This window comes from Cnephaeus nilssonii (genome assembly GCF_951640355.1).
Source record: "Cnephaeus nilssonii genome assembly, chromosome: 4".
Classification (NCBI taxonomy): domain Eukaryota; kingdom Metazoa; phylum Chordata; class Mammalia; order Chiroptera; family Vespertilionidae; genus Cnephaeus; species Cnephaeus nilssonii.
Genome location: NC_137075.1, coordinates 53,842,734 through 53,869,409, shown reverse-complemented (window position 1 = coordinate 53,869,409; position 26,676 = coordinate 53,842,734). Strand labels below are relative to the sequence as shown.

The window sequence follows — 26,676 nt, the reverse complement described above, 5'->3', positions numbered from 1 at the left end:
TCTTGTGGTGGCCATCTTGTGTGAGGGCGTGAGGGTCAATTTGCATATTACCTCTTTATTATATAGGATATAATTCTCCAAAATATGCATTTGTTTATCTGTATTTTGTTTAGGCTAGCATTAAAATGCTTTCATATTGCCCGGCTGAAGTGGCTCAGCTTGTTGAGTGTCGTCCCATGCACCTAAAGGTCACTGGTTCAATTCCCAGTCAGGTTGTGGGTTTGATCCCCAGTCAGGGAGCATACAGAAGACTACTGATCAATGCTTCTCTCACATTGATGTTTCTCTCTTCAATCCATCCCCCGCTTCCTCTCTCTAAGCATGTCCTCAGGTAAGGATTAAAAAGATAGAAAAAAATATTTTGATATTAACTAACATATTTCATATAATCTAAGGAGCCATTTGGTATTTGCTGGAACTAATTATTTGAAAAATTTTACTGATAAGTTAGTGTGTATAAACACTTTGCTCATGACCAGAAATATTTAACCCTTTGCACTCGCTTGCTTTTTTCTCGATTCCTGCTACCGATGCTAACTGTGTCGAGTCACACTCGACATCCGAGTGCAAAAGGTTAAAACCAATTGTGTCTCTGTATTTTCCTGTCTGCATTTGCTGGATGAGTGGATTTGTTTTAGTGTTACTCCTTTTAATCTTTTCACTGCATTTGACAGGCCACATCACACTTTTTTCTTAAAAACCTTTGTGACATTAATTTCCTTTAAACAAGGAAACTGTATAAATACATGAAAAGTTAAGTAAAGTAAAACTATATAGAACCGTTCAACACCACTAAGATGTGAAAAGGTTAGTTTATGATTAACTACCAAATGAATAATACTCTTCTGACAGTTAACATGTATTGAGCACTTAGTAAGTGCTTTATTTGCTATAACTCATTCAATCCTCACAACAAGCCTATGAGATGAGGCTATTATTATTACCACTTTATGGATGAAGAGACTGAGGCTCTGAGAGTTTAAGACTTGCTCAGGGTTATATAGGTATTAAGGTAAGAAGTTGGGATTTAAAGCCAGGAAACAAAAGTAGAACAGAGCAGGGATGGTCAGGGGGCTGGGGAATGTAAGGGTTTAGGGAGGCATTCTCTGAAGAATGAGTGGACAAGGGGAGTGCATTTCAGGGATCCAGAAAAGCCAGGCAAAGGCAGGGAGGCATGCATAGCAATGTGTGTTTGGGGAGCTACCCAAGTTCCATGTTGTTGGGATGTAAATGAGGGTACAGGACGAGCAAGGGGATAGGGATGTAAAGTGAGAGTACAGGACCAGCAAGATCATAGATGGCCTGGTGTTCTTCCTAAAACTCTTGGGCTTCAACTAATATGCTACGATGAGTGACTATAATATTTATAAACAGAGGAAGGGTGCCAGGTTGTGTTTTAGAAAGGACTCATTGGTGGCAGCATATAGGATAAATTTCAGGAGAGCAACACAGAGGTAAGGAAATTAGTTGGGAAGATGGTAGGGAAGAATTAGGTGAAATTAGGAGAACCTTGAATGCCAAACTAAGGAATTAATTTATTCAGCATTTATTGATCATCTATTGTGTTAGGTACACATTAGGCACTTTGGGCTATATTTTCTTATGTTAATTCTTACAGCAATCCTGTGGGTCAGTAGGTGGTATTATGACTATTTTCCAGGTAAGGAAGCCAATGATCAGAGATATTAAGTAGTTCTGCCTGAGATCACACTGCTGGAAGTGGCTTTTGTGTATTGCAGGGGCCAATGCAAGGGCCAGTCAGCTTTGGGGAAGGACATTATCTATAATAATAAAAGCAAAATATGCTAATTAGACCGGACGACCTTCCGGATGAAGCCGAGGCTGCGAGGGAAGCCCGGCTCCCAGGTGCCTGCCAATGGCCAGAGGGAAGCCTGGGTCCCGGGTGCCAAAGGGAAGCCAGTGCCGGCAGCAGGGTGTGGGTGGGGGGGAAGCCTACTCTTACACGAATTTCGTGCATCCGGCCTCTAGTACCCTAATAATAGGCAGAGAGAGGTAGAATGGCAGGTTGTAAAATTTCCTCCCCATTTAGCATCATTTCAAACAGATTTGAATATATGACCTCTGTATATCTCATCAGTATTAAGTGACTTTTTACAAAACCAGCTTGTCCTTCCTTACAATTAAATTGCATTTTTTCCCCCTATTCACTTGTCATATTATTTGCCCTTAGTACCTAGTTGAGTTACAGTTTCCATGCTTGGCTTTGCCATAAAGTCATATTCTCTTGGCTTTAAGTGAGTAAGTACTTCTTAACTTTGAGGCCAAGCACCTCATTAAAAATCAAATAAAAGCTATGGACTATCTTTCAAAAAAGTACATATATGATATAGCTGATTTCAAGGTATTCTTTGACCCCTTGGGGTTCAGTATTCTGAAGTATTTACCACGCACCAGGCATTGCCTCATTTAATTTTTACCACACCCCTGTAAGCAGTTTCTATTATGCCCTTTTTACAAATGAAGGATTCAGGTTAGATAACACACCCAAGACCACAAAAGAATTAAGTACTAGTTTTAGAATTTGAACCCAGGTCGATCTCACTCTAGAGCCAAACTCTTAACCACTGTTTTATACTGCCTTTTACATCATAGATGAAGACAGGAAAAAAACACCACATACCTTGAATAAAGATTAAAAACTTATGCTCCAGTAACTGGGTAAAAATGTCTAGGCTCAAACTATATAAGCAAAAATTGTTAATACATATATACATCTAGTGAATAAAGAAGATTCTTCTTTTTTTAAATTTATTTTTTTTTGCCATTTGCATTAGTTTCTTATTTTGGAAGGTGCTAAGAAAATAATGAATTTAATAGCTGAGAAGCAAATAGGAATAGGAAATAAGCAAAATGCAACAGGCCTATTTCACGTTTACTGCCGTGATTTATCCAGATGTTGTATCTTGTGCATTTTCAGGATTTGGAATATCGTCTGGATCCAAAGACCAAGGAACTGCCTCACTTAAGAAACCCTGACATTCTTGTGGGTGAAAATGACCTCACAGCCCTCAGCTATCTTCATGAGCCTGCTGTGCTCCACAATCTCAGAGTCCGCTTTATTGATTCCAAACTTATTTATACATATTGTGGTGAGTGTACCTTGCTGTCCTCTTTCCTCTAATGGCCTTGGCCATGGAAATATGGTGACGGGGAAGGAAGACTGTGATTGGATTTTCTCTTAGAGACAATTTCACTTCAAAGTTATCAAAAAGATTTACCAATGCTCATAGCTAGCTGTACTTTATGCAGAATAAGCTATTTTGTGAACTTATATAATTTTTGTCAAAATACAAAGAACTGGGTCCCTCTTTTGGATCTTCCCACTCCACAGAAATTAGATGCCAAATTTAATGCCAATTTGCCAGTTATTTTCATCTCTTTTAAAAACATGAGGAGTAAATGTCCAAAGACCTATCTTTGGGGCTGGTTCAGGAAGTTTAGTGTCTTTCTCAATTACTTAGAAATGCAGGACTGACTTGATTTGTAGTAGCTATTCCTGTTTGATCTGCTTGCCTAGGCTCCTGCTCCTTATAGTATTGGCTGCCAAGGACCCAGCTCAGAATTCTTTTCATGTCTCTTAGAAATTAAGCATGTTCATGTATGTACATTTTGGTTTCTTTCTCTCTTTCCTTCTTTTTTTTCTCTCTATTTTCTTTTTTGTTTTGTTTTGTTAATCCTCACCCAAGGATATTTTTCCATTGATTTTTTTTTTTTTAGAGAAAGTGGAAAGGAGGGGGAGAGACACAGAGAGAAAAGCATCAATGTGAGAGAGACACATCAATTGGTTGTCTCCTACACATGCCCTGACCAGGGCCAGGGTTAGGGCCTGCAACCGAGGTATATGCCCTTGACTGTAATTGAACCTGGGACCCTTCTCTCCATGTGCCCATGCTCTATCCACTGAGTCAAACCAGCTGGGGTTCTATTTTCTTCTTAACCTTTGTTTTCTCTCTCATCCCTGCCTCTTTTTTCTTGACTTCTTATCTTTCTTTCACTAATCATTCTCCTCTGAGACTCAGATCCGAGATTTCCATTAGATTCCTTCTATTTGCTTGGGATACTCAATTCAGTGGTGACCATTTCTTCATTACTGTTCTGTTTGGGACAGGAACAGATATCTTTTCTTTTTAAAATAATTTATATCTTTTATATCCTTGATATTAACTCCCTTTCTTCCTTGTGTATTAACTGAATGTTTTTTTTAATTTTTCTTTTACTTTAATTTTTTTGCACATATGTTACCTTCTTGGTGAAGACTTCCCTGCCCTACCCTCCCATCTAAGTCATAAACTCCTTGTCCCTTGTTTAGTATCTATCTTCCTTTTCTGTTTAAATTTTCTCCTTTTCCTTACTACTATCTAACCTATGATATGTATTTTTTCTTATTTATCTTGTGAATTGTTTGAATTTCTCTCTAGAATATAAGGTCCAAGAGGGTAAAGATTTTTTTGTTTGTTTGTTTACTGTTGTAAGTCTAGAACTTAGACTTGAAACATAGTTGGAGCTGAAAAAATATTTGTTGAATGAATGACTAAATATACACCTACTGTGAAAGTTAAGGAAATACAAAAAAAAAGTATAAAAACAGAAAAGCATTACATGTAACTCATCACTGAAAAATAACAATATCTTTTGGTTTATGCGTGCATATGTGAGAGTATAAATAGTTATAAAATTGGAGTCAGTCTCTATATAGTTGTGTGTCATGTTTTCCCATGACTTTTAATATTCTTTAAAAATATGATTATGTTTGTAGCACAATAGTGTATCATATGGCTATAACAAAATTATTTAATCACTCTATTATATATTTTGTTTGTTTTCACTTTTCACTGTTATGAATAGCATTTTGATAAACATCTTAATTTAAAGAAAAACACTCGCATGAATCTCTGATTATTTCATTTAAAGTGGAATTTTTGGTTTAAATATTATAAAAATATTTAAAGTTATTTTAACATTGTCCCAATTGTCATTATTTTAAATAACCTAGTTCAGTGTTTAATTGGTACTGTATTTAGGACTAGGTATAATGGGTTTGGAGACAAAGGCTGTGTTGTATTTTGATCCTTACCAATTTGTTTGTTCAATATAAACTGAAATGGAAATTTGTGTTAGCTGTGATTCTCAGTTAACCAAGTTTAGTATGCTCATGAGGATATCATTGATTTCTTCTTTCGCTTTTTCTCCCCCTTCTCCAGGTATAGTCCTAGTAGCTATAAATCCTTATGAACAGCTGCCTATTTATGGAGAAGATATTATAAATGCATACAGTGGTCAGAACATGGGTGATATGGATCCACATATCTTTGCAGTAGCTGAAGAAGCTTACAAGCAAATGGCCAGGTTGGTGGAAGCTCTATTTATTATTTAATGACTCTTATTAGGTGTGATAACTTCTTCATTGCTGAGTCACAGATATTTTAAAATACAGTGAATGGCAGCTTACAATTTATTATTAAGTAAACAGCCTTGACTAGCTTGTCTTAGATGGCCTGCATTATTTTTTAAAATAACCTACATTTGTAAAAAGCATATGATTTTTAAAAACCACCTTTGCAATCCCATTGTGATCCTGTGACTATGCAAGGACAGATGTTACATTTTATAGATGAGTGGATCAAGGATTGGTAGTACTAAATGGCTTGCCCCATGTCATTCAGCTGAGTGGCAGGCAAGAACTAAAAACTGGAAGAAATCTACTTGTATCTTCTAAAAGTAATCTCAAATTTTTTTTTGCTGCTCAAAGAGAACTATATTACTTCTTTGAAAATGCTCTTCCTTAAATATGAAAGCTTGGCTCTTACCATCTTTGCTACTGGTAATTTACAAATAGTATTAGATTTATAGGAATATTTTTTGCTTTTTACCCTTCGATTTATTAACATTCACCCTGTGGCTCAGCCACTCAATGTGATTTATTAACTGCAGGTTTGTTGGTTGGTTTTCTCTTTACTTCGTTTTGTTTTTTACACAATTTTACAATATGCTTTAGTCAATTATGATATTAAATTTACCTTTTATATGAATAAATCTACACCCATAAAACGTGCCGTAAGAGTTAAATAGACCATGTCTGCTTAGACTTATAATCGGGAATTGATGTTGCAGGATCATTTTACTTTCCTTACCAAATGAAGATGTGCCGTCTTTACTAGATGTGAATTCTGGTGTTTCGCATTACTGGTGTTCCTCGAGGCCCCTGGCATCTTCAGGGAGGCACAGTTCATTGCTTGTTCCATAGACCCTTACTGAGCACCATCCAAGCACTCTTTGGGGCATGGGGGACACAGCAGTGAACAAATTAGACAAAACAGACAAACATTTATACCTGCATGAAGTGAGGCATGATAAACAATAAAAATAAATAAGATGCAGCTCTAGCCTGTTTGGCTCAGTGGAAAGAATGTTGGCCTGTGGACTGAAGGGTCCTGGGTTCGATTCCAGTCAAGGGCATGTACCTCAGTTGCAGGCTGGATCCCTAGCCCTGGTTGGGCATGTGCAAAGGCAACCAATCTGTGTCTCTCTCACATCAATGTTTCTCTCTCTCCCCCTTCCATTCTCTCTAAAAATCAATGGAAAAATATCTTCAGGTGAGGATTAACAACAACAAAAACCAACAAAAAACAAAAAAATAAGAGGCTGCCCTGGCCTGTGTGGCTCAGTTTGTTGAAGCATCATCCTATGCACCAAAGGGTCATGGGTTCGATTCCTGGTCAGGGCACATACCCAGGTTGCAGGTTCGATCCCTGGTCAGGGTGTGTGCTGGAGGCAGCCCATTGATGTTTCTCTCTCACATAGATGTTTCTCTCTCTCCCTTTCCCTTCTGTCTCTAAAATTAATAATCCTAATATATAAAAGCCCTGGGTCGTAACTACCAGTAATGACTGGAGGCTGACCAATCAGAAGTCACTGCTGGCCCCGCCCCCAACCAAGCAGTAAGGGGCATTCAGGCAGAAAGGCAGAGGGGTTAGGGGTGACCAGGTAGGCAGACCAGCAGTTAGGGGTGATTAGGTAGGCAGACCAGCAGTTTTGGGTGATCAGGTAGGCAGGCAAGTGGTTAGGGGAGATCAGGTAGGCAGACGTTCCCTCACCGGGCTGGCCCCGTCCCCAAGCAAGCGTTAGGGGCAATCAGGCAGGCAGGCAGAGTGGTTAGGGGTGATCAGGTAGGTAGACCAGTGTTTAGGGGTGATCAGGTAGATAGACGAGCGGTTAGGGGTGATCAGGTAGGCAGACCAGTGGTTAGGGGTGATCAGGCAGGCAGGCAAGTGATTAGGGGAGATCAGGTAGGCAGACAGCCCCTTGCCGGGCTGGCCCTGCCCCCAAGCAAGCAGTTAGGGGCAATCAGGCAGGCATGCAGAGTGGTTAGGGGTGATCAGGTAGGTAGGCGAGCCGTTAAGGGCAATCAGGTAGGCAGATGGCCTCTTGCAGGGCTGGCCCTGTCCCCCAGCAAAGAAAGAGGGAGGCCCAGGAGAAACCAAGATGGCGGCATAGGTAAAACACCTAACCTGCAGCCTCGCACAACAATTTCAAAAATACAACTAAAAGTCAAAACAGACATCATCCAGAACCACAGGAAAGCTGGCTGACTGAAACGCCCACAACTAGAAGGAAAGAGAAAACCACAAGGAAAATCAGAGGAGCTGTAAAAGCCTGAGGTACGGAGACACGGGCGGAGACACGGGCACGCGCATGTGCGGGGAGGACGGAGCCGGAGAAGACGGGGCGGCTGAGTGCCTGGCCGGCGTTCTCTAGCGGGAAGGAGATAAAAGCTCCAGATTGTGCTGAACCCCTGCTCCGACTGCACTGAACCCCAGTTCTAGGCGAGACCCTAGGAAGCCAGGCTCATACTGGGGGAATCTGGGCTGGAAGGCGGAAACTCAGGGGAGCGGCGAAAGGCAGAGCTCCGGAGGCGCGCACGTGAATGCGCTCAGAGGACGGACTGTTGACTGTGCTGCTGAATTGCCCTAGCGGGAAGGAGACAAAAGCTCCGGACTGCGCTGAGCCCCAGTTCCGACTGCACTGAACCCCAGTACCGGGTGAGACCCTGGGGACCCAGGCTCATACTGGGGGAATCTGGGCTGTAAGGCGGAAACGCAGTGGAGCGGCGAAAGGCAGAGCTCCGGAGGCGCGCACGGGAATGCGCGCAGAGGATGGTCTGTTGACTGTGCTGCTGGATTGCCCTGGTGGGAAGAAGACAAAAGCTCTGGACTGCGCTGAGCCCCAGTTCCGACCGCACTGAACCCCAGTTCCGGGCAAGAATCTGGGAATCCAGATTCATTGGGGGAGAGACTAGACTGTTTGGCAGCGGGCGAAACTCCAGGGCGCCTTTCTCTCAGAGGTGCTTGCAGGGAGTATAGAGGGACACTCAGGGACACTGAGACCCAGGAACCTCATAGGGCGGGGCTGACGGGAAGCCAAGGCTGTAGGCTCCATCCTGAAACTCCGCCCCATCCAAGCTGAGCACAGAGGCTTTTACAATTTTGCAAGTCTAGTTGAATAAGGCTGTCTCCCGGCGTAGACACAACTGATCCTCACAGCCAATTGGACTGGAGGTCAAATCCTCCCAGTGTACCAACAGCAATCAAGGCCTAACAACACCAAGACTTTGCACTCAGCCCACAAAGGGGAGTACCAAGAGCGACCACCTAGGGAGATTGGGGAAGCTGAGCTACTGGCCCTATAGGTCACTGACCACACAAAGCCACTCCATCAACACAGGGAGGCAGCCAAAATGTGGAGACACCGAAGCAGGTCACGAATAGAAGAGATGGAGGAAAGTAAACTAATGGACGACACAGTGTTCAGAACCACATTTATAACGTTACTCAAGAATCTTCTAAAAACCGCTGATAAACTTGAAGAGACCTTCAAGGACCTTAATGAGAATACCAAAAAAATGGAAAAGGACCAGTCAGAAATTATGCATACACTGTCTGAAATAAAGAATATACAGAAACTCAACTGTAGATCACCGTACCCCAAGAGTCAAACCAAAGATCTGGAACATGAGGAAGCAAAAAACACCCAACCAGAGAGATGGAAAGTAAAAAGAATCCAAAAGTGTGAGGATAGCGTAAGGAGCCTCTGGGACGGCTTTAAGCATACCAACATCCGAATTTTTGGGGTGCCAGATGAAAAGAGAGAGCAAGATACTGAAAACCTATTTGAAGAAATAATGACAGAAAACTTCCCCCACCTGATGAAAGAAATAGACTTACAAGTTCAGGAAGCGCACAGAACCCAAACAAGAGGAATCCAAAGAGGACCACATCAAGACACATCATAATTAAAATGCCAAGGGCAAAAGACAAAGAGAGAATCTTGAAAGCAGCAAGAGAAAAACAGTTAGTTACCTACAAGGGAGTACCCATACGACTGTCAGCTGATTTCTTAACAGAAACTGTGCAGGACAGACGGGAGTGGCAAGAAATATTCAAAGTGATGAATAGCAAGAACCTACAACCAAGATTACTCTACCCAGCAAAGCTATCATTCAGAATTGAAGGTCAGACGAAGAGCTTCACAGACAAAAAAAAAGCTAAAGGAGTTCATCACCACCAAACCAGGATTACATGAAATGCTGAAGGGTATTCTTTAAGAAGAGGAAGAAGAAAAAAAAGGTAAAGGTAAAAATTATGAACAACAAAAAGACATCAAATACATACCTACCAACAAGTGAATCTAAAAATCAAGTGAATAAAAAAATCTGAAGAACAGAATGGACTGGTGAATATAATAGAATCAGGGACATAGAAAGGGAGGCTACAGACAATTCTCCGGGGAAAGGGGGTCTGAGGGGTGCAGGAAGAGATTGGACAAAAATCTTACACCTATGGATGAAGACAGTGGCGGGGGGGGGGGGGGGGTAAGGGTATGGGGTGGGGTGGGGAATCAGGTGGAGGGGAGCTATGGCGGGGGGGGGGGAGAGGAACACCTGTAATAATCATCTGAACAATAAAGATTTATAAAAAAATAAAATAAAATAAATTAACACTCTCAGGTAAAATAATAAATAAATAAGAAACAAAAAAAAATAAAGGCCAGTGATAATGAAAACCCTAAAAAAAAAAAAAAAAAAGAGGGAGGCCCAGGCCAGCCAAGCCATTGCACCCCAGCCTGTTGCCTGCAGAGAGAGGCCACCAGTGGCAGGGGAGGGGGGGCAGCGCTGCACAGATGGCAAGCAGTGGCAGCGGCGGGGGTGGGGCCAGCTGCCTACAGCCTGGGGAAGGAAAGCCCCGATAGGCCCTGATCTCAGGCCAGGCCTAGGGACCCTACCTGAGGGGTTCCGGATTGTGAGAGGGTACAGGCCAGGCTGAAGGACCCCCCCACCCCAGTAAAAAATAATAGAATTGAAAAAATAAATAATATGCACATGTTGTCATATATTAATAAGTGGTACTGTGAAAAAATAAAAGGAGGTAGGGAATGCTGAGTGGGTCAGAGGTATATGTTATAGATTCAGGGAAAGCCTCATTGTAAAGCTACCTTTTCCTTTTTCTAAACTTAAAAAAAAGTTCATACTTTCAAAAAGGTTGAAAAATTGTATACTTCTGACACCTATGATCAGCTGCCATGTGGTACCAAGTACCCTACTTACGCAAATAGACTTGAAGGAATGCATGCTACCTGATAAGGAGAGTTTTATGTATGGTATGTAAAAGTGTATTAACTTGCATTAATTAATGGCTGCCCTATTTAGATGCCTACTAGGTGCCAAGCATGATGTCAACATACTACCTCTATCTAATCTTCATGAAAGCCTGGGAGCAGACAGATGAAGAAAGTAACTTGTTTGGGTTATCATACTAATAGTTTCTGGGGATTGAGATTTGTATCCAGCTCCAAGACTCTGAAGCCTTGGCATTTAATTTTCTTATTTTCAGCTAAGTGGTCCTGCTCTAACACATCTATTCCCTCAAGTTAACAGTTTGTAATTCTATTTCTGGACCTTTTATTCAGTCTAGAATAGCCTTTTTCATGCTCCTTTATCTGCCTGATTTCTGTTTATTCTTCATGATTCCACTCAAATTTTACTTTTAGACCACCTCAGCTCCCAGTAAGTGATGCCTCTTCAGAATTCTTTATTATATGAATTTGGAACTTGCTGAATACTCTCTACCCCATAGGATTCAGTAGGAATAAAATACAGTAAGTGTAAGAGTCTGTACAAGTTATAAACAAATATAATTAGCTATTTCTTTTATGGTATCTTTATATTAATCTCAGAGGCTCTGTACTGATGGAACAAAATGTCAGATTATGTGAGAGGACCTGACAGCCATATGACAGGCTTCTGACCAGGAATTACATGACCTCAGCATGTATCTCTAGGGAATGCTTATTTTCACTTTCTGAATAGTCTCCTTGCCTCTCTAAAGCACAGCTTTCACCAGTGCTAGCACACTCTTTTATCGTAAATATTTACACTTCAAAAATAATACTTAATATTGTCATTGTGAACTCATTGTCTAGTATAAATCTTTTAAAGTTTAAATCTTTTCTTCTTGGGATTGATTTCAGAAGCAGAAATCATAGACAGCAGAGTAGCTTGATTTTGACAAGTGATAATAATGTAGGAAAACTTAGCATTTCTCTTATAAGGGAGATAGGGACCAGAGTATCAAGTGAAGCCACATCTTTAAGCCACCACAGTAAAAACACAGCTTTGGAAGAAAGCAATATATTACATGTTTTCTTGTTTTAATGAGGGATCAAATGAAGGGAGAAATCATTAGATTGATTGCCTACAAAAAAGTAAAACTCTAGCCCAGTCAGTATGGCTCAATGGTTGAGCATCAACTCATGAACCAAGAGGTCCCTGATTCGATTCCTGGTCTGGGCACATGCCCAGATTGCAGGCTTGATCCCCAGTGGGGAGCAGGCAGGAGGCAACCAATCGATGATGTCTCTCTCTTGATGTTTCTGTCCCTCTCCCTCCCTCTCTCTCTCTAAAAAATCAATGTAAACGTATATTTTTTTAAAGTAAAACTAGGTTTTGTTTCATGGAGCATGTTCACTTATAAGCTAAAAATTAGACCCAGGTGCTTATACACTTTATCAGGGTAGGTGGCAACACTCAGTGGGTGATTATTAGAAAGTAAATATCACCATGGGTGGATATATTAAATTGTTCTGCATGAGTCAGGTCTGTAGTTGCATTGCTTCGTTTCCTCATTAATGACCTGGATGTAAATTGAAAGTATGTTCATTACATTTACAGAGGACAAGTTGATGGTATTGGAAGATATGAATAGTATTCGATGTGCTCATGATAGAGAGTTTACATTTTTAAAGGGTAAAGTTTAGAAGGAAAAATCTATAAAATAATACACTTGATACAAAATGAAAATTTAATACATATAAGGAAGGGCTTGGAGAGACCAAAGAGATATAGATATTGGACTAAATAGATATAGATACTAAACAGATATAGATACTGAGGACCATAGAAAGAAAATAAACTAAAGCACAAAACCTCTCTCTTGCATCAACCCAGAGTGGATATTGTGTTCATGAATAATTTTTTCCTGGGGTTTTGGGTGCCTCCACATAGTTTAATTCTCAGTTCTTTTTCTCACACAATCTGGTTTATACTAATAACTACATAAGAGTCAATTTAGGCATCACCGCCTCTAGAAAACGTTTCCTGACGTCCCCTTCTTACCTATTCCGGAAATTCTGTGCCCTTCTTCCTAGTATCCTGAATAGACCTCTTTTCTAGCAATTATCCACTGTATTTTAACCTTGTACTTTCCACTCTCCTGCAATAAGCTACGACCCTAAAATATTTTATCTTCATAAAGTGTTTAGCATTTGTGGCTGCTCATTACATGTTTGTTGAATGAAAGAATAAAGCAATATTTTTAGGTGGGGGCTTTTAGTTCACATTAAGAGCCTCTGTGCCACCATTGACTGAAACAGGTCAGGAGAGCTCACCTCTACTCCAAGACACCAGTGCTCAAGCCAATTAGAATCACTGTAGAGGCCCTTGAGAGGCCTGGCCACACCTGAAATCATAAATCTTTGGTTTATGCATGCCTAGGATGCTCCAGATTGATCTGTCTTTGAGGAGTGGAGAATCTCTCTTCCTTAATTAGTTTTTTATCAGGCCTTTGAAGTGTGATACCTGCTATATCCCAAAAGTAGAAAGAAGGTTCTTATAAGGACAAGAGCACCCAAAGTATTATGAATAGTGACTGATTGGCTAATCAAAATTTCATAGAATTATACATTTTTTACATGAATAGAACAATCTGAAGGCCACAGCTCAAATGAAAAATAAAAAATTTTATCCCTGATGTTTTTTGTCTGTTTTCTTTCTATCTTTATCATACCCTTGTTTTTCCCTTTGTATGTCTTTAATAGGTATTACCCTTCTCCCTTCAGTATCTCTACTTGGCTCTTAACTCTTGTCCTACTTTTTTGACATTTCTTCCTATGGCCACATAGAACTGAAAAACATTTTAAAGACCATATTGTACTTACTTTATAAAGATTTCTGATTCCTGTTCTTAATTTAAAAGCAAGTCAATGGATCATCTTACATTTTTCTCTTTGTAGCCCTTTATTGATTCTGGCCATCTCTAATTCAGGGGTTCTCCAGAGAAGAAATGTTGCCCATCTCATATATGGCCATTCAAGACTCTGAGTATCTGTAGGCCTGCCCTGTTCTGGTTCCAAGAGTTTACCCTGGCATAGAGTGCAGGCTGTGGCCAACCCAACATCTAAAAAATCAACTACAAAGTTAGTTGGACTTTTAGATCATAGCATTTTAGCTTTTGAGAGGTCTTTAGTTGCTTTTTAATCTTAAAGATGAGAAAACCGTGACCCAGAGAGGTTATGTAATTGCTCAACACCATCAAGCTGGTAAATGTCAGAGTAGGACTGGAATCTGGATTCAGAGAAGTTTATATAATGGAAGAGTGGTGCTTATTTATATACTAGAGGCCCAGTGCACAAAATTCGTGTACAGGGGGTGGGGGGGTGGTGTCCCTCAGCCCAGCCTGTACCCTCTCCAATCTGGGACCTCGAGGGATGTCAGGCGACCGGGTTGATCAAGGGAAGGCACCAGCCCCATTATCCCACTGCTGCAGCCACTGCCAGCCACTGCAGCCACCAAGGTGTTTTCATCAACACGGACTCTAGTCCCTTCACTGTGAAAAAATGACAACTTTCTTTAGGCATTTTCAAGATGTGTCTTTCATAGGACATGACATTTCTTTCTTTCTTCTTCTTTTTTTTTTTTTTATCCTCACCTGAGGATATGTTTCCATTGATTTTTAGAGAGTGTGGAAGAGAGAGGGAGAGACAGAGAGAAACATCAATGTGAGAGGGACACTTTGATTGGTTGCCTCCTGCATGAGCCCTGACCTGGGCCCCGGCCAGGGAGGAGCCTGTAACCTAGGTACATGCCCTTGATCAGAATTGAACCCGGATCCTGTAGTCAGCAGTCTGAGCCTCTATCCACTGAGCCAAACCGGCTAGGGCAGGATATGACATTTCTTAGCCCCTCCAGTAGTGGACCTTCGTTTTTTCCTCCAGGAGTGAGGTGTAAAAACCCTAGATCACCTTCTTGGATTCTTATTACCCAAGTTACCAAGAACACTGCAAGTGGCGGCGTACAGGGAGCTTAGCCAATGAGCTGTCAGAAAAGGTATTTACTCTTAAACTGGTTTGGCTCAGTGGATAGACCGTGGGCCTGCAGACTGAAGGATCCCAGGTTTGATTCCTGTTAAGGGCATGTACCTTGGTTGGAGGCACATCCCCAGTGGGGAGTGTGCAGGAGGCAGCTAATCGATGTTTCTCTCTCATTGATATTTCCGACTGTCTATCCCTCTCCCCTCTTCTCTGTAAAAAAAAATCAATAATATATATATATTTTTAAAAAGGTGTTTCCTCTGCAGCTCATGCAGCCCCTGCGTTGTGTCCACTGGGCTAGGGCGTGTCCCCGCCACCTGGTGGTGGCTGCCGGGGTCTCCGCACACCCCAGAGGCTGGCAGCCATCCCCCTGCCAACGGTGCTGGGCTGGGGGCATGGACACGAACCGCCACTTGGTGCCGGAGCTCGCACAAGCCACTGGGGGTGGGGCAGGAACATCCCTGTCGCCCAACGCCCCCGAGGCCAGCAGCCAGCCCCACCATGGGTGCCAGGCTGGGGGGCATGCAGGGACCCCTGGGCCGCATGCAGTGGTGGCTGCCAGGGTCTCCGCACACCCCAGAGGCCAGCAGCCAGCCCCCCGTCATGGGCGCCGGGCTGGGGGCGTGGACCCAAACCGCTGCTTGGTGCTGGAGCATTCGCAAGCGGCTGCACCTATAGGCTCGAAGTGGCCAGGGGGCATTCTGGGACCCCTGCTGCTCAGGGTCTAAGCGCGGTCCTACAGGCTAGGAGCGGTCTGGGTCCAGAGGATATTCCCGGGACCCAGGCTGCTCAGTGCCTGCGTATGCAAATTAACCAACATCTTTGTTGGGTTAATTTGCATACTCACTCTGATTGGCTGGTGGGCGTAGCGGATTGATGGTTAATTTGCATGTTTCTTTTTTATTAGATAGGATTGGAATGATCTATGGGGCTTGGGAAAAAAAGAATTCTCTCTGCCAAAAAGTCAGGAATAATAAAGTAAGAAATAGCCTTGGCCGGTGGTGTTCAGTGGTTAGAGCGTTAGCCTGCAGACCAAAGGGTAGAGGGTTCGATTCCCGGTCAGGGGCACAAACCTGGGTTGTGGGTTAGTTCCCTGGCCACCATCAGGGGCAAATGTGGGAGGCAACTGGTCAGTGTGTCTATCACATTGATGTCTCTCTCCCTCTTTCCCTCTCTCCCTCTCACCCTCTCTCCCTCTCTCCCTCTCTCCCTTTCTCCCTTCTTGCCTCCCTCCCGCTCTTTCTCCCTTCCACTCTCTTTAAAAAATTGATGGAGCCCTAGCCGGTTTTGCTCAGTGGTTAGAGTGTCAGCCTGTGGACCTAAGGGTCCCAGGTTCAATTCCCGGTCAGGGCACATGCCTGGGTTGCAGGCTTGATCCCCAGTAGGGGGCATGCAGGAGGCAGCTGATCCATGATTCTCTCTCATCATGGATGTTTCTATCTCTCTCTCCCTCTCCCTTCCTCTCTGAACTCAATAAAAATATTAAAAAATAAAAATAAATAAAAAATTGATGGAAAAATATCCTCGGGTGAGGATTAAAAAAAAAAAGGAAAGAAAGAATAAAGTCCCTTATAAACATTTAAAAACTATTAGCATTAATTTTTTAATATATTTTTATTGATTTCAGAGAAGAAGGAAGAGGGAGAGAGAGATAGATACATCAATGATGAGAGAGAATCATTGATCGGCTGCCTCCTGCACGCCCCCCACTGGGGATTGAGCCTGCAACCCAGGCGTATGTCCTTGACTGGAATTGAACCTGGGACCCTTCAGTCCGCAGGCCGATGCTCTATCCACCGAGCCAAACAGGCTAGGGCAGCATTAATTTTTTAACTGGTACTAGGGTTGTGTTATTTGTATTTTTCTGATTCTGCCTTTGAGAGTTACTCTGTTTCTATGCCACTGATGAGGTCTTAATGTTCTTCAGAATTGTTCTTTGAGTAATACAGATATTACCTTTTATATAAAAAATAATAAAGTTCCTTAAAAACATTCAAAAATTGTTATTTATATGAATACTAGAAGCCCGTTGCACCAAGTTTCGTGCAATAGACCTTCCTTCACCTAGCTGCCGGCACCAGTTTTCCGCCAGCACCAGTTTTCCTCTGGCCACCCGCCAATCAGACCGCCTCCCGCCAGCACAATCAGCCACCCTGAGTTCCTCCAGTGCCGTTTCCTCTGGCCATCCGCTGATCGGAGCGCCTCCCGCCAGCGCTCCGATCGGCGGGTGGCCAGAGGAAAACTGGTGCTGGCAGCCACGCAGTCGGCCATCCCGAGTTCCGCCACCGGCGCCTTCTGCCAGCCCCATGGGTCCTCCCACAGCGCCGGCCGTTGGGGCCGGCGAGAGGAACGGGGGGTGGGAACTCGTGAGTCCCCGCCCCCCGCTTCTCCCGCCAGCCCAATCAGCCACCCCGAGTCCCGCCCCCAGCCTCCCACTGGCCCAATCGTGGGCGTAGCGGAGTGATGGTTATTTGCATACTTCCCTTTTATTAGGTAGGATAGGCTTATGAATCATGGAAAAAATGTGTCTGGCATGTGCTTGACATCAGAATGTATATGTGTGTATTTGTACAAATCTGATTTGTTTGAACAGTCCTTGATCTTATTGCCTTTAATATTTTTCTTCTTGTTCATATTATAGGAAAGGGCTCTCCATATGGATTTTTAGTGTGTTTTTTTTAATACATTTTGTCATTAAAACATGAAATAAGTAGCTTTTCAAAGGCAGTGCAGTTTAGGATAGCCGTTCTATTAATATATCCTTTCATCAGACTAGTGGCAGCTTCCTCAGCTTGTTTGCTATTAGAAGTGCTGGGAGAATTTTGTCAAGTTAGCTAGCACACAGGGTATAGTGACAGAACTGATCATGCAAGAATCAGGAAAAGGTAATTTTTCTAATAATATTGTAGAAGGTAATCTGAGGACTACTGATACTGTTTCTTTTTTTTTTTTTTACTGTTTCTTAATTCATGTATTGAAAAAGATAAATTCTGAGGACATTGTAATGACTAAAAGAAAGGACATTGGTACCACAATGAGAACTGTTTTATTAGTGATTCATCTTGAAATCAGCCATGAATGAACAGAGGCCATGAGAGTATCCCGTATAGTCTAGAAATTAAAATAAAAAGGAAATGAAATGGTGAGTATGACATACAGGAAGTTTCACAAAAACGAGATTACATACAAGCTTGTTCTATGAGGACTGGACGTCCCTTAGTGTGTCACCAAGGTCCTCAATATGGGAATCAGAGTTTCAGGAACAGCTGCTATGTGGCGCTGGTGTGTGATGTGAATTGCTTCATCAGGCATGTATTATACTCCTATTGTATTTTTCAAGGCCTGTGAAATAAGTCAGTGAACCTCATTTTCTCAAAGAAAAAAGAACCTTTTCCTTAGAAAAGTTCTAAATTTCTACTTTGAAAATTTATTACCAAGTACTGTTGATTACTACCATTTTGTATCTCTTAAACCATTTGTCTCTCTCAATAATAACCTTTGTTCATACTTGGACCTTTACCACCATATTCCACATTGCTGCCAGAGTGATTTTATTAACTGAGTTGTGTTATTTTCTGTTTAAAGCCTTGCAAAAGCACTCCATGACCTTTAGGTAAACTTCAAATTCTTTAACATCTCATGTAAAGCCTTTATGACCCAGTTCTTGCTAACTTCTTCAGCCTTATCTGTCATCAATCCATGTTCCAGCCAAAGTTAGTTATCCAATTTTCCCTAACTTCTCATGTATCAGAGCTTTCATTTATGTTACCTCCTTTCCCTGGAATGTTCCCTTCCTAACTTTCTCATCCCTTACTTGTTTTCTCCTACTCCTCCTTTCTAGACCTTGCTCAGGTATCATCTCCAGGGAGTCTTCCTTGATCGCCTCCTTCTCTTAGTGCTCCATCACATATATTATACTCTTGAAATAAATAGTAGTCTGTTTTTCCTATTAGACCATCAGCCACTTGAGGATGCAAATCATGGTTTATGTAAATTATATTTCTAGGATTTAGTAAAATGTTAGTCAAGTAGTAGGTGTTTGATAAATATTTGTTGGATAAATAAATCTCTTAAAAGATAAAAAGATCACCTTCTGTAGTGTAATAACCTCCCCCATTTGTGGCCTTGTAGGATAGTTCCACTAAAAATTTTGAAGTCATCTTGTCTTTGTAAATTAAGGGTACAATTGATACCACCTTTATGTATTTGCTCAGTTGTTTGTTTTTGTGAAAGTTTTTAACTTTTTTTCAGAATTTGGTATTGCAGGCATTGCTTACATGTAGCCACCCAGGCAGATCAATCCTTTGCAGCTGTTGTCATAATCAATATAAATATCTATAGTCATATTAATCCAGCAGTGAGGCCCCACTGATCTCGCAGCTGGGCAGAGTCTTTGCTTAGCTTCACCATATTCTGGTTATTTTGAACACATAGATATAGCCTGGGGAACAATTGGTGGTAGAAAGGAGATGGTTATTCTTAATGAAACATGACAGACGAACAAAAAAGTTGCTTTTAGGAAGAGCTCCACGAAATATATATCCCATTTGTATTTTTGGTGGATATGATAAAAATTTTAGCCAAGTCTATCAATCTTTCACAATTCCCAGATGCAAAAGAAAAGACATCATAATTTTCGACAAAAACCTGTTTTGTAGGCAGCTATCAAAGTCAATCTAACTTTTTCCTCTGCTTCAGTGGCTTCCTAATGGTGAAAAAATGGAATGGGAGAGTATATGCATTTTAGATATATAAATAATTATATGAGAGTCATAGATTTCTGTGGAGGAGAAAGTTTCCTATATTATTGATCAAGCATGTATTGTTGCTTAGCTCCACTTGTTTTCTAGCTTGAAAATTATTAATATCTACATACATTTATTTTCATTAATATTCACCAAAAGTCCTTAAGTGGAAAAAATAAAGAAGGCTGCAAGAGATCAGTCCAGATTATGGGATCTATAAGTGTAGTTAAGCTAGGGGACACTTAACTTTCTGAACCCCAGTTCTCTCACCTGTCACATGACATCCAGAATGGGCATGAAATTACATGAAGACACTGTGTACAATTCCTGGCACATAGCAGGTACTCAAAAATGTTACTTAGGATAAGATTTAATGTAAGTCAGGCTGGTTCTAGGCATCTCTGTTTGCTCATCCCATTTATTTTCTTCTTGCTCAGTTATTTTGATGAATTAAAGCTGATGGCTGGCTTTGTCTCAGGAAATGGGTGTTTACTGCTCCTATCCTAGTTGAAATAATAGACAAAAGTAGAAAGATTGATTTCTAGGCGTGGTTGTTCATTGAAGTTCAATTTACTTATAGACAATACAGATTTATTGAGCATTTGTGATGTGTCAGGCTCTGGACTAGGTGCTGGATATTAAAGATAAAGATGACATAGGTCCTTATCCCCAAAGAAACGATAGTCTTATGAGCAAGGTCATCACTTAGAGTTTTTGAGTCGTTGTGTGAATGAAGTAAAGAAATAATAATGACAATCTTTGAGTTCTGACCTATCTGAACAAATCAGCCAACAAATGAAGTATTTCTTCTCTGGTAGTGAGGCTATCTTGTGGGAGACACTACTTTATGAACTATTAGCTAGTAGACAATTTATCATTTTAATTAAATAGGATTTTTTTCTAAATTCCTTTGCTATGACTCCTTTCTTTATAGAGGTGGTAGACAATGGTACTGTAATGTACCAAAATAATTTTCTAGAAATAAAATAATGTTTGAAATATGTACACACACAAAATTCAGAGACCCTTGATTTCAGATTTATCCTTAGATGTGATGCTCTCTAATTTAAAACTTGATATTTTCTCCCTCTCTGTTCCTTGATAGTTTATAAGTAGTTATTTTTATTAGGAAATATCATTCTTAACTTCTTTCCCACATTGTTGCATGTATGAAACTCACCATGGCTTATTGATGGGAACACAGAGGAAATGTTACATTCAGAAGTGGGTAGCCCTGTCAGTTACTCTTCTTTGTTTTACAGAGATGAACGAAATCAGTCCATCATTGTAAGTGGAGAGTCTGGGGCAGGAAAAACAGTCTCAGCTAAGTATGCCATGCGATACTTTGCCACTGTAAGTGGTTCTGCCAGTGAAGCCAATGTTGAGGAAAAGGTCTTGGCCTCCAACCCCATCATGGAGGTAAGACAGCAGGCTTGCCTTCTTACTATATTCTCTTGTTAAGAAGATACAGCACATGTGAGAAAGTCTGGGATCTCCTACCCACTAAAAGTAGGAAAATACTTTTTCACATGTTAGTGAGAGATCTAGAAACAATAAATATTCAAGAAGTTAGATATTTTGAGTAAAGTTCAGTTGTAGAGGAATTTACTTTATTTCATAATCCTGCATTTTCAACCTAGCATTGAATTGTTACCTCTAAAGAGCTGGCAATGCTACTTTATTTCTTGAAGTTTCTTTCTCATAGTTAATTGACTCAAATCTATTGCTCCTTGTTCTGGAAGTATAAGTTATTAATTTCCCCTCAATCCCAGGTTCTTATTTAAGCTCCTTCCAAAATATAGGATTCACTGTGTTCGAGCATGAATGAGTTTCATTATTCCTTTGTTCACATTTCATTTTCTGTACTTAGCCCAACCTGTTTAGCTATAAAATTTGAATTTTTCCCCAGATTTGAACTATAAACTTAAATCATGATTTTGTAAACATTTTCCTTCATGTTTCTGTCAAGCATATCACACAATTTTAGGTTAGAAAAAGAAATTCAATAACTATAAATTTTGAGAAAGGAAGAACTTTTTAAAAGTGGAATATGTATATCAAGTAGAAAATGCTTGTGCCAAAGAAAATGGACCTATTTGTGTGAGAATTTTAGTATTTTTAAGTAGAGAACTATCTGTCTGATATGATTCTAGGAAAGTTACATTTTAAGTACTCCCATTAAATGGAGAAAAATAAGTCTTATTAAATGGAGAGAAATTAGTTTTCAGAAACAAATCTTTCTTATTAAAATTCAAATCAGCATATTTTATTCCTGTTTTTTTCTTTGTCAAGCCTTATTTGCCATCCAAACACAGATGGAGTTTAGAACTGGCCTGGTGCACCCGTGGTACAAGTGGTTTTTGCAATAATCAGTCCAGAGGTAATTGTGCCTGGTTTGCGGTGCTGTGTGTGATACTTCAGAACAGATGCTGTGACCCACTGCTTATAGGACTGCTTCCTAGAACCGCAGGACTTCTGTTCTGGGGGAAGTGAAGAGGCCTCCTGGGCTGGGTGCACTGTGGAAAGAGAACTGGAAAAGTTTTCTGAAATAGCATGGACTGGAGGAAACAGAAGTTTGTGCCAGAAGAGAGTAGTAAAGATTTTAAGCAACTATTAAGATTTTGAAGAATTTAAGCTACAGTAGTGGGTGCTACTAGTATTAATATTGGGGCATTTCAGTCTGTAGAGCCAGTTTTGGGATTTGGCTCAGGAAACAACAGGGCTTCACTTCTTACCATTATTTTGACTGTTTTTGGTCATGACAGTGAATTCTTAGTATATGACAATAGTTTAGGCCATTCTTAGTTTCTAATGTTAGAATATGCCAAAGTCTTCATTGTGATGGTATCAGGAAATCCCATCTTTCCTAGGCCTGGACCATATAGTAATGTAAGTCTGGAATGAACCTGCTAAAATATGTCAAGTCGAATGAAATAGTTTATGCTATATTCTCTTTCCAAAAATAGCTATATTCTCTTTCCAAAAATAGCTACATTGGTTTTTCTGCAACAGATTTCAGTTGTGTTAATGGAGTGATATTAGAAATTTGGAATAGCCACAGAGACTAATTTTTAATATGCTGATATAAGGAATTTACCCTCTTTGCTAGGATGAGCAAAAAAAAAAAAAAAAAGATAAAGCCGTCAGTTATGCTTAGATACTTCCATCTTTATTTTTGTTTAGTTTTTCTATAAGAACTTGGGGAAAGAAAATTCAGTAAAGACAGAACTATTTTTAAAAAACTGTCAGTGAAGGCATCCCAATTTGAAAGATTAAAATGGAATATGGGGCTTACGAATGGTGACAGAGTTTACGGTATAAGAAAAAACAACATAGGTACAATATTGAATATGTTGCCCATAAAATTTGTAGCTTTAAACCTGCCTCAAGACTATGTTGTTGTATCAGAGCCCTTTACTTTGATTTAAAGAAAGGCGAGTCTGAATTGCCAATGATCTGCTGAAATGCCTCATTGGATAATGAGCATTCTTTATGGTTAACATCACAGCCCAGTGGCTAATAGGATTTGCACATTATCCTTCAAAAAGCAAGTTCCTCATCCTCAGCATGGGCTCCTTTTGCAAAATACAAATGATGTACAAAGAAATGTTTCTTTTTGTTCTGTTTTATCACGTTTTCATTTTCTCCCTTTCTCCTGGAAATTTTTGCCCTAAGATGGGACATAGAAGATTTTGGGGGCACATTGGGTCTTTCTTAATTGTTGTTTTTCATCTTCAGTAACTGTAGTTGAAGAATTTCATCTCCATTTAGTAAAGAAGAAGAATAAATCACTGAACATTTTACTGAAGTCAATAGTAAAATCAAGATCACAAATTTTCTCCTTTCCTGTAGCAATTTCTTGCTGAATGAAATGAAAATAGCATTAAGGGAGGCTGTTGTAAATACTTATAAAGCAGAGGAAACAGGGAGAATGGACAAAAGGTACTGTTTATATATAGAACCATCTTTCCATATCAGGTTCAAGGCTTAGAATCATGTCTTTTGATTTTAAAAGAACCTGAGAGCTCATCTATCCTAGGCAGTTTATACTTCGGGACACTAAAGCTCCTCAAAGGATTAAATCAGGGGAGGGGGACATCCAGCCCACAGGCCGTATAAGGCCCACAAAATCATTTGGTCTGGCATGCCAAGGCATTAGGGGTGAGTTAATTAAATGTTTGACCAAATAGAGCAGGCTAATTTTTAAGTTGATAATTTTGTATGGCCCTTGAATGATGTTATAAATATCTAAATGGCCTTTGGCAGAAAAAAGGTTCCCCACCCCTGGATTAAATGATGGCAAGTTGGTAGTAGGACCTGGTCTGATATCCACATCTTTAGACTTCTGTTTCATTGGCTTTTTTTTTTACACCATTTTTTGCTCTGTGTATAAGTACCTTTTACTCAAAGGCAAAGGTGTATGTTTTAACCCTTGCCTACCCACTGTCTCTTCTCATTGAGTACTGTATAGTATTGTTTAGGCAGGTTGGCCACTCTAACTTCCACTCTGAGTAGAGAGGAGAGAGATGCCATATGAAGGGTGAGATAAGGAAGGGAGGGAGGGGAAGCTGTAGCTCACCTTTCCCTAACTTGCTTAGATGCTGGCAGGAAAGTACTTAGGACAGTGCCTGGTAAGCACTCTGCAACTACTACTGCTGCTGCCAGTGCTGCTGCTGTAACCCTCCACCTGCTCTTTCACAGAATATATGGTGTTGAAAGGAAATTCTGCATTTATCATTATTTTCCTTTTCTAAACAAAATAAAAATAATGGGAATATATGGAGACTTTTTACTGTGCTTTTTATAATATCAAGAAGGGGAACCCTGGCTGGGTGGTGTGGCTCAGTTGCTTCGAGCATCGTCACATACACAAAAGGGTGTGGGTTCAATTCCGGTTTAGGGCACATATCTAGGTTGTGGGGTTTTTCCCCGGTTGGGGCATGTATTGGAGGCAACCAATCCATGTTCTCTCTCTCTCTCTCCCCCCCCCCCCCCTTCCCTTCCTCCCTCCTTTCCTCCTTCCTTCCTCTCTAAGATCAATAACAAAGCATATCCTCTAGTGAGGATTTTAGAAAAAGAAAAAAGAAGGTGAATATTTGAGTAAATATCTTTATTGTTAAATTATGTCACTGTTCTTTTTGCTGGGAAGATAGCTTTCAGTCACTCTTTCCATTAAAAATATTAATTGAAATACAGCAGTATCCTCATTGCCAAAACAAAATAGAGCAATACCTGCCATGTATTTCAGAGAGCAAAAACATTTTCTTTGATGGAGCAGATAGTCTAATATGTTGACTTTTGTGGCTATGCTACTTTTTTCATCACATATTTCCATTGCCCCCCCCCCCCCCCCGTGTTTTTTTTAACACTCCAGAGCATTTTCATATCTTTCTTACTGCTATGGTTTCAATATACTAATCTTGATAGTCACAGACTTTGCACAAGTAAAATAATCTTATGAAAGTATAATTTTGAAGATTTAATACATGCATTTTATGAACACTTGCTTTTCTAACTATACCGTGTTTTTTGCTTTGCCGAAAGAAAAATGTTAGAACCATGTTATCTTAATTTTTAAGATTATCTTAAAAATTTAGAAGGTTACATTCTCTGCATTCTGTAGCAGATGTTTTGCAAGTTAGATAATACTACCAAAATCCAAAGCCATATTTTACTGTCTCTGGTTTCTGAAAATGGTTTTGAATGGAATAATTACTAATTCTTCAACTGGACCTTTGTTGTCACAGGATGAGCTGATAGGAACTTCTGCTAAAGAGATCCTGAACACCAGCGCCACATTTTCAGGAGAATATTAATTTGGCTTAGCCAGCTTATTAAAATAAAATAGACTTAAGATTTTTAAGAAATCAAAACCCTGATGTTTAACTAAGAGGGTTTGTGCCTTGGCAGCTCCCAGTGTTATCCGTTCTGTTTCTTTGCTGCCGTGAACGAACATGTTCAGATACCACACATGGTGTATGAAGACCTCCCAGCTGTGGTTCAGGTTTACTGTTTATGAAAATAATTTGTGTGACAATAATAGGGCAGATGGGATCTATTAGTATATATCTGTGTGGTTGTGCAGTGAGCACAACATACACTTGTGCCCGCAGAGGCAATATTTGTTCTGGTCTTAAAAGAATCAGTTTTAAAGAATTGTGTTCTACTCTGTCCTTTCCGTGAACCAACTCTGTAAATGCCGTGTCATGAATTGCACTTCTAAAAGATGGTTTGACTTTGGGTGGTGGCCACACAGTGCAATATACAGATCTTGTATCACAGAAATGTACACTTGAAACCTATATGATCCTATTAACCAGTGTTACCCCAATAAGTTTATTTAAAAAAATAATAAAATCTTATCCCCTTCCCCTCCTTGTTTCTTAGTCAATTGGAAATGCTAAGACAACCAGGAATGATAATAGCAGCCGTTTTGGGAAGTATATTGAGATTGGTTTTGATAAGAGATATCGAATCATTGGTGCCAATATGAGAACTTACCTTTTAGAGAAATCCCGAGTGGTGTTCCAGGTAAGTTGGGCATGTACACATATACGTGTGTTAGGTTGCCATAGAATTCCAGAGCTCATGCTTGCTGGTTTGCATTTTATTTCCAGATATTCTTGAGTGTATTGTGACAATATTAGCACAAACCACATTTGGACTGAAACATGAAAATGATGCTTGCTGGAGGTGGGGTAATACCCATCAGACACAAGCATATCAAACTCACAGCCGGCAGGCTGCATGCTTCATTTATTTAAAGGAGGCATGCAGCTCCCTGGCCGGGAGTTTGACATGCTTGCATCAGAGTAATGGTCTTTGGAGCTGGGCACTCGTTTAGGTTTAATAGTTTTGACTGTTTCCAGCAGATGCTTGTAGGATAAGCTTAGTTAAGAAGAGGTGCTATTATTTTAGTCTTGTCTCTCATATATTTCAATTGATATGAAAAACATTGGTTGATGCATTCAATGAGTTATAGTTTGAAGTAAGTTTAAGAAAAAAAATTATTGTTTTCTTTCCTTCTTCCTTCTCCTCTCTTAGAATATGATATTATTTAGATAGAATAAGGAGGGTTTAAAAAATCTTCACAACTCATTTGTAAACTACTGTCAACACACTCAAGTTTATACGTCTCTGCAGGAAATCCTTCACAAATCTGCTCCTGGTCCTTTTTTATCTGTAAGTGGGAAATAGTATAGATTACAACACGGCAGGCATGATCGACATATTTACAGACATGTGAAGGAAATATATTCTTATCATTGGA

The 26,676-nt window shown here is 40.3% G+C and overlaps 1 protein-coding gene across 4 annotated transcripts in view; it reads left to right on the top strand.

Annotated features, from left to right (window-relative positions):
* Positions 1–26,676, top strand: part of MYO5A (myosin VA) — a 201,192-nt gene that overhangs the window by 60,831 nt on the left and 113,685 nt on the right. For all 4 annotated transcript variants that reach the window (XM_079769424.1, XM_079769422.1, XM_079769425.1 and 1 more), the window contains exons 3-6: positions 2,939–3,110; positions 5,223–5,367; positions 20,669–20,825; positions 25,794–25,937. In XM_079769424.1, the coding sequence (XP_079625550.1) occupies positions 2,939–3,110; positions 5,223–5,367; positions 20,669–20,825; positions 25,794–25,937 (618 nt within the window). The remainder of the gene's footprint in view (positions 1–2,938; positions 3,111–5,222; positions 5,368–20,668; positions 20,826–25,793; positions 25,938–26,676) is intronic.